Here is a 15,956-nt window from a genome sequence, read left to right on the forward strand (position 1 = left end):
ATGAACGTCAACATGCAAATAACTGTTGGAGGGCCAGGCATAGTGGCCCACACCTATAATCCCAGCACTTTGGGAGGCTGAGGCAGGTGGATCACAAGGTCAGGAGTTTGAGACCAGCCTGGCCAACATGGTGAAACCCTGTCTCTACTAAAAATACAAAAATTAGCCAGGCATGGTGGCGGGCACCTGTAATCCCAGCTACTTGGGATATATGATTTGGGAATATTTTCTCTCATTCCATAGATAGCCTTTTCACTCTGTTGATTGTGTCCTTTGCACAGAGTTTTAAATTTTGGTAAAAAGTCTACATTATCTATTTTTCCTGTTGTTTGGCCTGTGTTTTTGATTTCATATCCAAGTAATCATTGTCAATTCAATGTTATGAAGCATTTTCCCTATGTTTTCTCTGTGAGTTTTGCAGTTTTAACGCTTACATTTAGGTCTTTGATTTGTTTTGAGTTAATTTTTGTAAATGAGGTAAAGTAAGGACCTAACTTCATTGTTTTGTATGTGAATATCTTGTTTTCACAGCATCATGTTAGAAAGATTGTCCTATTCTCACTGAATGGTCTTGGTCCCTTGTTGAAAATCATTTGATCATACATATGTGAGGGTTTATTTCTTGGCTCTCTATTGTATTTTGTCTGTCTATATGTCTGTCTTAATGTCAGTACCACACAGTTTTGATTACTGTAGCTTTATACTTAGTGTGAAATCAGGAAATGTGAGATCTCCAACTTTGCTCTTTTTTATTAAGACTGTTTTGGCGACTTGGGGTCCCCTGAGATTCCATGATTTTTAGAATGGATTTTTCCTTTAGAAAATTTATCTCTGCAAGAAAACATTGTTGGGATTTTCATAAGGATTGCAGTAAATCTGTAGATTACTTTTAAGAGATTGACCTTTTAACAATAAGTCTTATAATCCATAGACACAGGCAGTCTTTTCATTTATTTGTGTCTTTTTAAATTGCTTTCAGCAGTTTGGTAGTTTTCCATTTTCAGTGTGCAAGTTTTTTGTCTCCTTGGCTAAGTTTATTCCTATTTTATTCTTTTTGATGCTATTATAAATGGATTTTTTTCTCATAATTTCCTTTTTAGATTTTAGAGTCTTGCTCTGTCACCCAGGGTACAGTGCAGTGGTGTGATCTCAGTTCACTGCAACCTCCACTCCCCAGACTCAGGTGATTTTCCTGCCTCAGCTTCCTGAGTAGCTGGGATACAGGCATATGTCACCACACCTGACTAATTTTTGTATTTTTAGTAGAGACAGGGTTTCACCATGTTGGCCAGGCTGGTCTTGAACTCCTGACCTCAGGTGATCCGCCTGCCTTGGCCTTCCAAAGTGCTGGGATTACAGGCGTGAGCCACCGAGCCTGGCTGTTTTAAGATTGTTCATTGTTAGTGTATGGAAACAAAACTAATTTTGATATGCTGATTTTGTATTTTGCTCTTTGCTAAATTCATAGGTTTTGGGGTGGTTTTGTGTGCATGGAATCTTTAGGGTTCCTATATCTTGATGATCTTACATGATGACAGAAGATCATATCATCTGTGAACAGATAATTTTACTTCTTTTCCAATTTGGATGCCTTTTTATTTTTTCTTTTTCTTGTGTAATTGCTCTGGCTAGGACTTCCAGTACTATGTTAAATAGAAGTAATGAGAATGGGCATCTTTGCCTTCTTCCTGATCTTACAGGAAATGCTTCAGCTTCTCACCATTGAGAAAGATTTTAGCTGTTGGCTTTTCACATATGGCCTCTACTATGTTGAGGAAGTTTCCTTCTATTCCTAGTGTATTTAATTTTTTAATCAAGAAAGGGGGTTGGGCCGGGTGTAGTGGCTCACACCTGTAATCCTAGCACTTTGGGAGGCCAAGGCGATGGATCACCTGAGGTTGGGAGTACAAGGCTAGCCTAACCAACATGGAGAAACCCTGTCTCTACTAAAAATACAAAAATTAGCGGGGGGCATGGTGGCACATGCCTGTAATCCCAGCTACTTGGGAAGCTGAGGCAGGAGAATCGCTTGAACTTGGGAGGGAGAGGATGCGGTGAACCAAGTTCCTGCCATTGCACTCCAGCCTGGGCAACAAGACTGAAACTCCATCTCAAAAGAAAAAAAAGGGTGTTGAATTTTGTTAAATGCTTTTTCTACATTAATTGAGATGATCATGTAGGTTTTTATTGCTCATTCTGTTAACATGTGTATTACATTGATTGATTTTTGGATGTTGAACCATCCTTGCATTCTCAGAATTAAGTCTCACTTGGTCATGGCATATGATGCTTTTAATATGTTACTGAATTCAGTTTGCAAGTATTTTGTTGAAGATTTTGACATCAGTATTCATAAGGAATATTAATCTGTAGTTTTCTTCTAGTATCTTTGTCTGGCTTTGGTATCAGGGTAATGATGGCCTCATCGAAAAAGCTTGAAAGTATTCCCTCCTCTTCAATTTTCTGTAAGAGTTTGAAAAGGACTGCTGTTAATTTTTCTTTAAATATTTGATACAATTCACCAGTGTAGCCATCTGTTTCTGAGCTTTTCTTTGTTGTGAGGTTTTTGATTAGTGATCTAAGCTTCTTACTTAGTTGTAGGTCTGTTGAGATTTTTTGTTTCTTCGTCATTCAGTATTGGTAAGTTTTGTATGTCTAGAAATTTGTCCATTTATTCTAGGTTATTTTGTTGGCACACAACTAAATGCAGGTTTCATAGAGCAAACAAGGCATAGAGCAAACAAGGCAGAAGCATTCCTACCTCCATAGATCCCATAGGTCACAGCAAGAGACAAGTAACTAATAATTGATGGCGTGGAAGATGTTAGGAAATACTAGCTCAAGGCTGGATATGAATTTGTGACAGATGAGTCGATTTGGTCAGTGCATAGAAAATTCAAAGACTGGGTCCCTTCTTGGAGTACCTGGGGAAAGTTTTTAAGCCATCTGGGCTTCTCTGACAGGTATGAAAATGACCCTCCTCTTTGACCATCTCTAGGATGGTCCTGTGATGTTTGGATGCAGTGAGCTTGTGGACAAAAGTCTCTCAGCCAGGTGAGCACATGATTTACTACTATCCAAAAGGGTGCTGTTAATAAAGCACGAGAACAGGGGCAAACTGAGGCTATCTTGGGCAAACTGGGACTGATGTGACCCTCTCTATCCTGGGCAAACTGGGACTGATGTGACCCTCTCTATAGCCCATACTAGCATCAGTTGAGTTTGTGGGGATGGGCATGCACAGATGCCAGGAGTAAGCATGGTTTCATGAGGTCAGGATGGGTCTGCACAGGTGCTTCCAGCTGTTTGCTTCCTGAACTGATGGAGCTTGCTGAGCACAGCAAGGGAAAGGGCCATCCTGGTCCACCCAAGGTGCCTGGAATCTGCTTGGGTAGCTCCCATCTGCCCTCTAGATCATTCTTGAGAGAGGCTTCCCTGACACCTTCCTCCCACCCCCACCCATGTAAATTCCTCATTTCCTCTGCATTTGTCCTTCATAGAACTTACTACCACTGCTGTTGTATTTTCACTTTATTTTTTCTTGTGTGCGTTTTCACATGGCTGTCCTTTCCAAACTCTGGTGAAGTCCCACACCCACTTCAGCACCAGCACAGGGCAAAGCATCTTAATGAAAAGCCTGTTTTGTCCCATCTGCAGGTCTTTGGGTCAACTTAGCCTGAGCTATGTTAGCACCAGGACTGGAGGCTTCCCTGGGGTACAGGGAGGAGTAGCAGATAGCTTGGGAACCAAGGTGGGAAGGATGAGGGCAGGGCTGGCAGGGTGGCCAGCAGCAGGCTCTTGGCAAAAGAGCCTACAAAAGCCGTCTACTCCACAGCATGGGAAGCTAAGTAGCAAAGGACTTTTGTCCAATGTATAGCGAGTGAGTAGGGGTATGGAGTTAGGGCTAACAAGAAATTAGTGCATTCTCAGAAGGACTGAAAGTAGAATAAAATTGAGGGAGTGATGAGAGTCACCCCTAAGGTTAGCATCCATCATAAAATACTTGGCATTATGCTATCTGCCCCATGCAGTGCAGAGTTGGGCTCCCTCTGAGCAGGCAGAAGGAATGCAGGGCAAGGAGGGGGTGTCCAGGGAGGCAGAGCAGCCTAGCACTACCTTGGTCCTTGTTGGGGATGATATAGAGGAAGATACAGATGGTGAATTATTTCTTTCTTTCTTTTTCTTTCTTTCCTTTCTTTCTCTCTTTCTTTCTTTCCTTTCTTTCTTTTTCTTTCCTTTTTTGAAACGGAGTTTCGCTCTTGTTACCCAGGCTGAAGTGCAATGGCACGATCTCAGCTCACTGCAACCTCCGCCTCCCGGGTTCAAGTGATTCTCTTGCCACAGCCTCCCAAGTAGCTGGGATTACAGGCATACACCACCATGCCCAGATAATTTTTTTGTATTTTTAGTAGAGACAGGGTTTCTCTATATTGGTCAGGCTGGTCTTGAACTCCCGACCTCAGGTGATCCTGCGGTGTGAGCCACCGCACCCAGCCAGTGAATTATTTCTTCAAATTCTTGCCTTTGGCCTGATTGTTTGGGAGATCATGAAATAGCCAAGAGAGACATTAGAAGTGCCCTGTCAATTGACAAATGAAGACATTATGGGAAAATTAAATGTAAGAGGGGAAATGTTCACCCTCACTAGAAATCAAAGTCACACAAATAACCCATTTTTTAACCTGTCAAATTGGCAAACACCAGTGTCTTGACAGTGCCCAGCGGCCAGGCTGGTATAAACAGCTCCTGGACCCCGGATACCAAGCAGCGTTTCGGGGCTAAATTGGCACGAGCACCATAAGACTCCCTTCCCTCACCCTTCCCCACTAGGAGATCCTTCTGGTGAAATGCTAACCAGGAATAATGACAGCGGTCCTCACAAGACTCACCTACAGGGTAGCGTGGACATCTGGAGCCCAACTTGGGCATCCAAGCACAATCCGGCCTGCCTCAAAGCCTTCAGCAGACTACAGCACTGGGGGACACAGCAAGCCCTGTCCTCAGGGTGGCCATGGGCTTCTCCGCTCTCCATGGATTCCCCTAGGCTCGGTGCTCTATCAGCTGCTCCTGGCCCAGACCTGTATTCTGAGATAGGTTCCACTCATGGCTGCATCACCCACCCATGCCACCCATCTCCCCGTCTTTTTCTCATTTTCTTGTTTGAAATATTATTTGTACACATGTATGTTGTCCTCCTACTCAAACGTAAAGGCCAGAAAGGCAGGGGTCTTGACATCCTCTGTCCCATGGGGCCTAGGGCTGGGCCTGACACGAACTCTCCCTCAGTGCTTCCTGAACAGTGGGGAAAGACAATACGTTTTGATGCAGCCCCACCGTGCAGTCTGAGGGACTATGGCAGGATATGGAATGGTAGGGAAATGCAATCATCAAATGATGCTAAGTGGGGAAAATGTTACAAAATATTAAAAACATGATTATTTTTGTATATGAAAAAAATACATTGCATAGGAGAGAGACCAAATGTTAAAAACAGGTGTCTCCCGATGGAATTACTGGGGATTTCTTTTCCTTTTTGTGTATCCAGCATTTATTAAATTCACCACAATAAATACATAGTGCTTTTGAAACAAGAAAAAAAATCAGTAAAACCTATTTTTTGAAAAGGAAGACACTAAATGGCCAGGCAGGAGAGCATATGACTTGCCGCAGGATACCATGCTGCCAGGAAGGAGAAACACCAGCATCACCATTTAGTCCAGCCCGCACCAGCGTCACCCAGAGCCACTGGCCCCGGGGCCCATCTCAGCATCGCCCTTGGGCCTTCCTCTGCAACTCCGGTGGTGTGGGAGGAGTGGCCAGCATGGCTCCAGCCAGGAGGGGTGTCCTTGGCCTCTTTGTTCCAGCCACAGGGTCGCTGGAGCCCCAGCACCCTTTCCCTTCCTCTCTCCTTCCCGAGCCTGCACCTACTGGGGCCTTAGGAGCAGGCAGACAGACCCAACTTAGAGCTAAGGGTTGGGTTCCAGCCTAGTCCCTGCTGAGAGTGACCTAGAGCACGCTGTGCTGCTCTCACCTACAGCAATTGCAACTAAGGGATGAAAGCCACCGGAAGGAAGGAGCACCTGCCTGTCATGCACGCTTTCCTGCTGCTGAGACTGTACTGTTCAGAAGCCCGTCCCTCTCCCCACTTGAAGCCAGAGGATTGTCCCCAGTCAGTTTGCCATTCTCAAGTGGGGTGTACCTGCCCCTAGAGGGAAGAAAATCGCGTGGTTGTCACGGTGCGGGAGGCACTGCAATGGGTGGTGGAAGCTGGTGGGCCTGAAAAGTGCTCCTCCAAAACTCTGTGCCTCTGCCAAGCACTCGCGACCCAGAGTGGGTTTGACTTGTTTCCGTCACAGGCAGGGTCCCCAGTAGAACGGTGTTTTTGAAAGATGGAGACCTCCTGGCGCCCCCATCTTCCCACAGCACAGAGCAGGGCTGGCTGGCCCGCCACCGGGAGGCTGCCGCAGAGGGGCTCAGCCGCGGCCGGGAAACAGCGAGCCACCGTCAGGGACGGAGGAGTCAGGGTGGGAAGAGGCCCTGGAGTGAGTGAGGCTGGCTTCCTTTCCTTCAAACTCTGAAAGCCCACCCCATAAAAAGCAGGGGTAAATTCGTCTGGGGTCTGAACAACCAGGACCAGGACAGCTCTCGGGGTGTTAGGTGGAGAAACTGGCTCGGCTCGGGCCTTGCTGGGACTCGGGCTCCCGGGGTCTCCTCATTCTGTCTCGGGGAAGACGGGTCTCTGCTGAGCACTGCGCCGGCCACGCAAACAGGACAGGCCTCATCGGTTCGGTCTCGACCGTCGGGAGGAAACTTCACCCGAGAGCAGGCCCCATCCACACGGCCCCGCCCCGCGGGCTGCGCACGCACCCGGACCTGCGCGGTGGCGGACCGGGAAGCGCCACGCAAGGCCCCGCCCCGCCCTTCACAGGAAGGAAACGCGCCCCCGGGCGAGCGCCAGCCCCTCCCTGGAGCGGGATCGCCGCGGCTCTCTTAGCCGCCTCCAGCGCCGTTAGCCCGCCAGCCTCCACTAGAGGGCAGCACGGGGAGCGTCTCACCAGGCGCTCGGCGGACCTGGGTATAGGGACCTCTTATCAGGCTGCAGAGAAGAGCCTTCGGTCAGAAGGATGGCATGAAAACCGGCTACACTTGTAATATCCAGCTTTTAAAACATGGTGGAGTCAAATTTATTGCGTCCTTGGGGCATAAGAAAACCTTTTCTGTAACTCTGCTTTATCAGAATTTTTTTTTAATCCCTTTGGTTGCTTGAAACTTAACTATCAAACAAATTAACCATGTATTAATGTTCCTCTAAGCCGGAAACCTGGAATTACTTTGAAAGGGTACAGTATTTTTTAACTTTGGTTATCTGATCAAGCTTTTCAGTAATTGTTTCTATTTGAATTAAACCTCGATAAAATTAGCTTTTACAAGTGAATTTAAAAGCCACGCCATACTTTATACTAAAAGAATAAAGATTTTTATTAAGCATTGTAAGTTGCATTCAATAGCCTTCAGATACACCACACCACAATCCATCGACAGTCAATCAAACCCAACAGCAGTTCATTCTTGCACAATCCATGAGTTAGGGCAAAACTCCCTTCAACTTACAGTAAGATCCTACTTAGCTCTTGCGGGCAGGGGTTGGGGAATTACACCTCATTTCTGATCACTAATGTGATGAAGAGCATCAGAAGTATATGAAAACGATAAGAAGTGATTCTGATTTCAAAGTACATTGTTTGGAAACATTAACAAAAACATCAAAATGATAGAAGTATACCTGCTTCTACTAAATTCTTGATGGGAAATTTCTCAAGAACAAGCAATTTGTTTCCTGCTACAGAGGGGGGGTGGTTTTTTTTTTCCTTTTTAAAGATCAAAGGGTTTTTTTTTTTCACAGAATTTCATATTTGCTAATATGAAGGCATAAAACAGCAACAAAGAACAATAATGCATACAGCAGTGAATACACCAGGGTAATGTTGATATTTGAAACGGCTAGATAATTTTTGGGGGGGCTTTAGAATAAATGCAACAGAGGTCAATAATCACAAAATTTTAAGGTTAGAGCAAGATCAGTCAATGACTAAACAGAGTTAACATCTTTTATAGGACTATTACTGATTATTAGCATTTTTGTTTTGCAAATGGGCACATACTGGTAAGAATGGAAGAAAGGACGATAACATGCATATTAACTACACACTTTAAAAATTATGAACCATGCAGAAGTTTAGCTCAAGTAGTAGTACTAATGGTCTACATCCGATTCAAAACCACATAGTTCATTGATCACAGATGCATGGTATTAGTCACGAAAAGTTTCAGAACACATTGTATTGATTTTGAAAGGTCATTTGCATCTTCTATGATTTCAACTTTATCTCCATTTAACTTGCTTGTAAAGTATGTATGATGTATTGTATATTTAAAATCAGCAGAACGGCAATATTACTCTATAATTTTTTAGTTTTGATAGTTGCACTTTTTTTTTTAACACAAAAGAACCACATCAACAGTGATGAAATTTAAGAAAGAAAAACTGTGGTTGTGCCTTATTTCTTTCATAATCATAAAAATCAAAGCCTTAAAGAAAGCTTCATTGTGAAACAGTAAATGCAAAATCAAATATAATGGCATACATATGGTGCCAAATGCTAAAAATTATATTTTAAGCTATATATACTTAAAGACTGCCAAAATTTGTTTTCTTTATAGTTCAAGAAACACAACTATAGGCTTTTGTCATAACCAGTTTAAACTTTATGTGTACTTCATTTTAAGTGCGGGAGTCAAATGCTCTTCATTTTCTTTCTCTTTTTTGTTTTATTGTAGCATTTTGACTACAACTGGTTAAAACTAAAAATGTGTTGTTTAAATCTCTGATATCAAAGAGGGATCTGAATTTCCAAAGTCCTCATTTTTCTCTTACGGAAAGGACAAAATGTACATAACTGCAGGCTCTCTCTCTCCAGATATTCCTAAATCTTTACCCTTCCAGCATCCTTCACCCTCTATAAAAAATAAGTTTACTCTTCTTTATTTAAGACAGCTGCCTCCAGAGCAGCTTCTCTGCGGCAAGCGCTGTCTGTACTTAGTGCATTTAAATGAGGATTTGTATTGCACGTTTTAGAGTCATTATTCAAGGCACTTTCAGAGTGGCTGGGGGCCCTGGCGTCACCCGTGCTCCCATTCATCTGGGGAGCCGGTTTCTCCTCGGCCATCACTCCGTTTTCAGCCAGGGACCCGTCTGAAGACATAGCAGAGGACTTTGATTCCCCAGATTTTGACTTAAGTTCTTTGGCCACTTCTTCTGCTGAAGCAGCATAAGGAGGTCTGCCCTGTTTAAAACAAAGGACAACAAATGAGAAGGTGGCTTCTGATAAACAGCAGAAGATAGAGGATGCCAATTTCGGCCTAATGACACTCTCTGCAGATTCAAGAGCAGAAAATGCCCAGTGGGGTCCCTCTAACCCTGTCTTTGCTTTGACTTTCATCAGGTGGTATAAGCTCTACCTGTCTCAATCAGTTCCCTCCATGGCCCCTTCCCTCAACTCCTCTGTAGTTAATACCCTGAAAATGAGGGAGTTTCCTACTTCAGGAGCTCTGGTCTAATCCTTTGTATGGCACCAAATTGTTTAAAATAACAAATGCCCTTCAATAAGTCTTCTCTAAAATTACGACTATTCCCAGCACCACAAAACAAACAGGGTCTCCCACATCTGCCTGTGATGTGCAGCAGTACACACACCCCATTTCTACTGGGGAAAAAACAGTCATTGCTGGGGAACCTCAACAAGAAATCTGCATTGATAATTGCCACGTTTTTGTGAAATATCTCTTCTGAATGGGTCTTCCCCTTCCTAATAGGTTTAAAAATAATTATCTGAAAAAAAAAAAGGATCTTGAGACTAATCCAGCACATTTTCTGAAAGACATGGCTCTCTGTGAGGGCACTGAAGACAGATCTTGAATTGCTTCTATCACTGGACCAGGGCTCCTCAACCTTAGTATATGATACGGTGGCTCTGTTCATTCTCTGTGGTGGCGTTGTCCCATACACCATAGGGTGTTTAACAGCATCCCTAGACTTCACCCATTAAAAGCCAGTGCCCACACAAGGTCATAACAATCAGCATCTCCAAATGTCCCTTGGGAGCCAATCACCAGGGCTGAGAGTCACTGTCATAGATTGACTCAATGCTGAAGAAAACCTGGATGGTTTTCACCTTCAAACGGTCATTTTACAGATGAGAACAGGAATCTTCCAGCTTGCCTTTGCATTCCCTTCCCAACAAAGATGGTGGTACCTTCCAGCATCTTCTAGGCCTCCTATTCTGAAAACCAGGGTATTTGCCTTCTTGATGACAAAGTCTATTCATTCAACCCACATGGAGATGTGACCCTTGCCTAAGAAATGACCTCAATAAACCAAAGGTCCCCAAATACTCTCCTACAACATATATGTTAGCTTCCAACCCTAGAGTTCAGAAATACTAATGCACCTTTCTCCGTAAGTAAATGTAATCATTGTTTTCTTTGAACCTGGAGACAAATAATATCAAACATAAAAATACAGCAGGACTACCGGGCACGGGGCTCATGCCTGTAATCCCAGAACTTTGGGAGGCTGAAGCGGATGGGAGACTGAGACTCTGTCTCAAAAAATAATAATGATGATATAGAGCAGGACCAAGAAGTAAAAAAATAATTCTGAAGATTTTAACATATCCTTTCAAACCTCAGAGCCCTCACTGTCAGGGAGAGTCCACTACAGGACTCAATCAGCACATATGGTAGGATCATCAGGAGTTGGAAGTGGGTATCTATGGACGCTTGCTGCAGGTGCCATAATACAGGCCTGTTAGGGACACTCAAAGGAGTCCCTCCCAGTGACAGGGGAGGGGTGTGCACAGAGGGTGAGGGGACTGGGAAGGAAAGTGGCTTTTACCTATTTGGAAACAGACATCCCCTCTTTCTACAACCATAAGCCTTTGCCACCAGGAGCAGGTTCCTCATGCCACCACCAAATGCACTATGTGTGGTGTGGCATCTTCTGCTCCACTGTGTGTCCTCTGAGAACTGACCAAGCAACAGGATGGGGCTCTGCCCCAAGGGCAAGTGCTGGGAGTGGAATAAAAATGGGATGGATGGGGACAACAAAAAGAGAAAGCCTAGAAATTCTCAGGAAACAACTGGCATATTTTTAACATGTGATGAAACCACAAAGGAAGAGCAAAGCTGCCCACATCCTCCAACCTTCCCAGGATGCACAGTGGAAAGTACCAGGTGGAATAACACACAACACTGTGAGAAATGGGAGAAGAGAGTGAAGTCACAGGCCCACACACAACAAAGCATATCAAAAAGACAGATTCACAAAAAGACCAGAAGTACCCCCTCTGATTTCAAAACAGGTTGATAAAATGATAGAAGACATGAAAGAACAGCAGAAATCAAACTAAAAGACTGGGAATGAAGTGAAAAAACTTAGAGAAGAATTCAAAATAAAAAGAAAAACTTCATTACAGAAATGAAGACTAAATTAGAAGAAACACAAGAATAAATATCCAAAGAAGATAAAAACAAAGAAAAGATTTTTAAATTGGAAAGAAATGAAGACAGGGAATACAAATCAAAACCACAATAAGCCAGGCACGATGGCTCACACCTGTAATCCCAACACTTTGAGAAGTCAAGGCAGGCAGATCATGAGGTCAGGAGTTCAAGACCAGCCTGGCCAACATTGTGAAACTCGGTCTCTACTAAAAATACAAAAATTAGCCAGGCATGGTGGCGTGTGCCTGTAGTCCCAGCTACTTGGGAGGCTGAGGCAAGAGAATTGCTTGAACGCAGGAGGCGGAGGTTGCAGTCAGCTGAGATCATGCCACTGCACTCCAGCCTAGGCAACAGATCAAGACTTGATCTCAAAAACAAAAACAACAAAAAAGAAACCCACATACAATGAGATAATACTTGACATTCACTAGGAAGGCTAAAACCAAAAAGAAGAAAAACAGCAAGTTTTGGCAAGGATGTGGAAAAACTGGCGTCCTTGTACACTGCTGATGGAAATGTAAAATGGTGCAGCTGCTTTAGAAAACAGTCTAGCAGTTTCTCAAATGGTTATACATACAGTGACCATGTGAGCCAGAAATTCTACTTGTAGGCATATACACAAAAGAATTGAAAACACAAACCCACACAAGGATTTGTAGATAAATGTTCCTAATACTATTATCTGTAACAGCCAAAAGGTGGAAACAACCAACTGTCCATCAACAAATGAGTGGATACAGAAATATGGTCTTTCCACACAATGAAACATTAGTCAGCAATAAAAAGGAATGAAATGCTGATACACACCACAACATGTACATTTATACGAAATATACAAAACAGAAAAATCCAGAAACACAAAATAGATGAATGATTGCCAGGGGCTGAGGGGTGAGGGTGGGGAGATTGGAGAGTGACTACAATGGGCAAGGGGTTTCTTGTGCAGTGATAAATGTTCTGGAATTAATGGTGATGGCTGTTTGACTTTGAGAATAAATTAAAAACCACTGAATTACAAACAACCCAATTAGAAAATGGTGCAAAGACCCAAACAGATATACAGATGGCAAATAAGCACATGAAAAGATGTTCCACATCATAAGTCATCAGGGAAATGCAAACTAAAACAAAAAGCTCCCACTACACACCTATGAGAATGGCCAGAATCCTGAACATTGACACCACCAAATGCTGGAGAGGATGTGGAGTAACAGGAACTCTCATTCATTGCTATGGGGAATGCAAAATGTTATAGCCACTCTGGAAGATAGTTTGGTGGTTTCTTACAAAACAAAACACACTTACCATAAAATCCCAAAGTCATGTTCATGGATATTTACCCAAAGGAGCTGAAAAGTTATGCCTACATGAAAATCTGCACATGGGTGTTAATAACAGCTTTATTCATAAGTGCCCCAACTGTAAGCAACAAAGATGTCCCTTAGTAGGTGAATGGATAAACTAGTACATCCAGACAATATAATCTACTCAGTGCTAAAAAAAATAATAAATAAATAAATAAATAAATAAATAAATAAATAAACTGTGAAGCCATGAAAAGATACGGAGGAAACTTAAATGCATATTGTAAAGTGAAAGAAGCCAATGTGAAAAGGTTACACACTGTATGATTAACAACTATGTGACATTCAGAGCAAAAAAGATCTGGTAACTACCCAGATGGGAGGAAGAAGGGATGAACAAGCAGAGAATAGAGGATTTTAGGGCAGTGAAATTACTCTGTGTGAAACTATATTGGTGCATACATGCCATTATACGTTTGTTCAAATCCACAGAGTGTACAACACCAAGAATGAACCCTAACGTTAACTACGGACTTAGTGTGAAAAGGATGTGTCAATGTAGCGTCACAGAATGTAACACAGGGACCCCTCTGTGGGAGAGGTTGACAATGGAGGAGTTGTGTGTGTGCCTGCACGGAGGATATGGAACTCTGCCTTCTGCTTCTACACCTTCTGCTCAATTTTGCTGTTAACCTGAAACTACCTCTAAAAATTAGTCTCTGAGAAAAACAAACCATTGAACTATACTTTAAAATAGGTAAACTTCATGTATGTGAGTCATATATTTTAAAAGAAACAAATACAAAGGACAAAAATTTTTTTAAAAACTATTAATTCAAGGAAACTTTCTAAAATAAAATGAAATGTGAAATTACCTTTGGAAAGCATGCTCTTCACACTGAGTGCCCTGATCCAGAATAACCAGTCCCAGGGCACTGTGAAGGAAAGTCATTAAACTCTTACTGAGACACAAAAACAGTCTGGCATTTAGGCCAAAACGGCAAGTGACTTCGAAGGGGAAAAAATTAGACTATTATCCATTTTTGAGAGCAGAGCTTCATGCCAGAAGAAAATGAAGCAGCGCCAGGCGTGGTGACTCATGCCTGTAATCCCAGCACTTTTGGGAGACCGAGATGGATGGATCACCTGAGGTCAGGAGTTTGAGACCAGCCTGGCCAACATGGTAAAACCTCATCTCTACTAAAAATACAAAAATTAGCAGGGTGTGGTGGCACATGCCTGTAATCCCAGCTACTCAGGAGACTGAGACATGAGAATCACTTGAACCCAGGAGGTGGAGGTTGCAGTGAGCCGAGATTGTGCCACTGCACTCCAGCCTGGGTGACAGAGCAAGACTCCAACTCAAAAAAAAAAAAGAAAGAAAATGAAGCAACATAAGACACTTGAGGAAAGAAAATGTGAACCAATGCTTCCAGTTATAAGGAAAATAAACTGTTTTCAAATTAATATTATTCCCTACTTTCTTCCTGAGGAGCCCTTCCTGAGAATCTACTAAAGAAAGGGTTTCAGAAGCCAAAATGGACGCATGGACACAAGGCTTGGTAGGGGTATGAGACATGAAGGTGTTTCTAGAACCAAGGCAGATGAGGTAAAAAGGGAATGTACAGTAGGTCACGGCTGGCTGCCTAGATAATGTAGGTAATAATAGCACAGCTACTTTTTTTAGAAATGCAAGAATGGTGAGGGAGAATGAGAAGCAAACATTTCCTTTTAACTGTTCTCAGTAATTTAGGCTGGTAATGGTAGTATTCATTCTGAGCCTGTTGTGTGTACAGTATGGAAAAAGTAAATAATTAGTTTTGTATATCCAATTTAATCAACTCCTGACTACTACTTTTTTTCTGAGACACCGTCTTGTTCTGTCACCCAGGCTAGAGTGCAGTGGCACAAACTCAGTTCACTGCAGCCTCAACCTCAAGCAATTCTCCCACCTCAGCCTCCTGAGTAGCTGAGACCACAGGCACTTACCACCATGCCCAGCTAATTTTTGATTTTTTGCAGAGATGAGGTCTTGCCATATTGCCTGCTGGTCTGAAACTCCTAATCTGCCTGCTTCGGTCTCCCAAAGTGCTGGGATTACAGGCATGAGCCACTGTGCCCAGCCTTTTCTGGCTTCTTAAGAACCAAGATTCTCAGGGAGGAAGAAGGGACATTTAGATATGAAGTAGAGGTTAAGTAAAAGTCTTGAAGTCCTACATTTGAATTGGAAGATTCAGTATAAACTCATAATGTCATTCATTGGTGTGGACAGCACGTTATGTATATATAGTGTATGCCTGTGTACATAGGTACATGTGTGCACAGTACATACATGTGCCTGTGTTTATGCACCTTTCCTCCCTAGTGCTGTCTGCAGGAAAAGCCTACAGTGACTCGGTACAGAAGAAAGGACATACAGATACATGACAGTAGGTTTTTAAAGGCCTTATAGTCCTCAGTTTGAATTAGAAACATCAACAGAAATTCATGACAATCTTATATTTAAAAAACAAAACAAGGGCCGGGCGCGGTGGCTCAAGCCTGTAATCCCAGCACTTTGGGAGGCCGAGGCGGGTGGATCACGAGGTCAAGAGATCAAGACCATCCTGGTCAACATGGTGAAACCCCGTCTCTACTAATACAAAAAATTAGCTGGGCACGGTGGCGCGTGCCTGTAATCCCAGCTACTCAGGAGGCTGAGGCAGGAGAATTGCCTGAACCCAGGAGGCGGAGGTTGCGGTGAGCCGAGATCGCGCCATTGCACTCCAGCCTGGGTATCAAGAGCGAAACTCCGTCTCAAAAACAAAACAAAACAAAACAAAACCTTAGATGTATGTACGTGTTTATGTGTGAAAAAACAGAACTCCAGGTGTGGATATACTTCCCGCTCCATGCCAGTTCTTCCACAGAACACTAGGAATAGTGAACAGTGCTGTGGTAATAAGACCTGTCCATGCTCAGAATGGTCCGGAAATGTTTCCCATTAAAGAAACCAAGAAACTGGCTGGGCACGGTGGCTCATGCCTGTAATCCCCAGCACTTTGGGAGGCCAAGGGAGACAGATCACTTGAGGTCAAAGGTTCAGCCTGG

General features: G+C 43.3%; 1 protein-coding gene across 4 annotated transcripts in view; it reads right to left on the bottom strand.

Moving 5' to 3' along the window:
• Window positions 1-7,454: 7,454 nt before the first annotated feature.
• FAM120A (family with sequence similarity 120 member A) overlaps window positions 7,455-15,956 on the bottom strand; it is a 118,773-nt gene continuing 110,271 nt past the window's right edge. For 2 of the 4 annotated variants that reach the window (XM_021671900.2, XM_012463587.3), the window contains exon 18: window positions 7,455-9,344. In XM_021671900.2, coding sequence (XP_021527575.1) covers window positions 9,033-9,344 — 312 coding nt within the window. In that variant the 3' untranslated portion in view covers window positions 7,455-9,032. The other 2 variants (XM_064361594.1, XM_064361595.1) reach the window with 2 other exon arrangements.

This window comes from Aotus nancymaae, unplaced genomic scaffold, assembly GCF_030222135.1.
Source record: "Aotus nancymaae isolate 86718 unplaced genomic scaffold, 86718_ANA_hifiasm-v0.15.2.pri h1tg000041l, whole genome shotgun sequence".
Taxonomy (NCBI): domain Eukaryota; kingdom Metazoa; phylum Chordata; class Mammalia; order Primates; family Aotidae; genus Aotus; species Aotus nancymaae.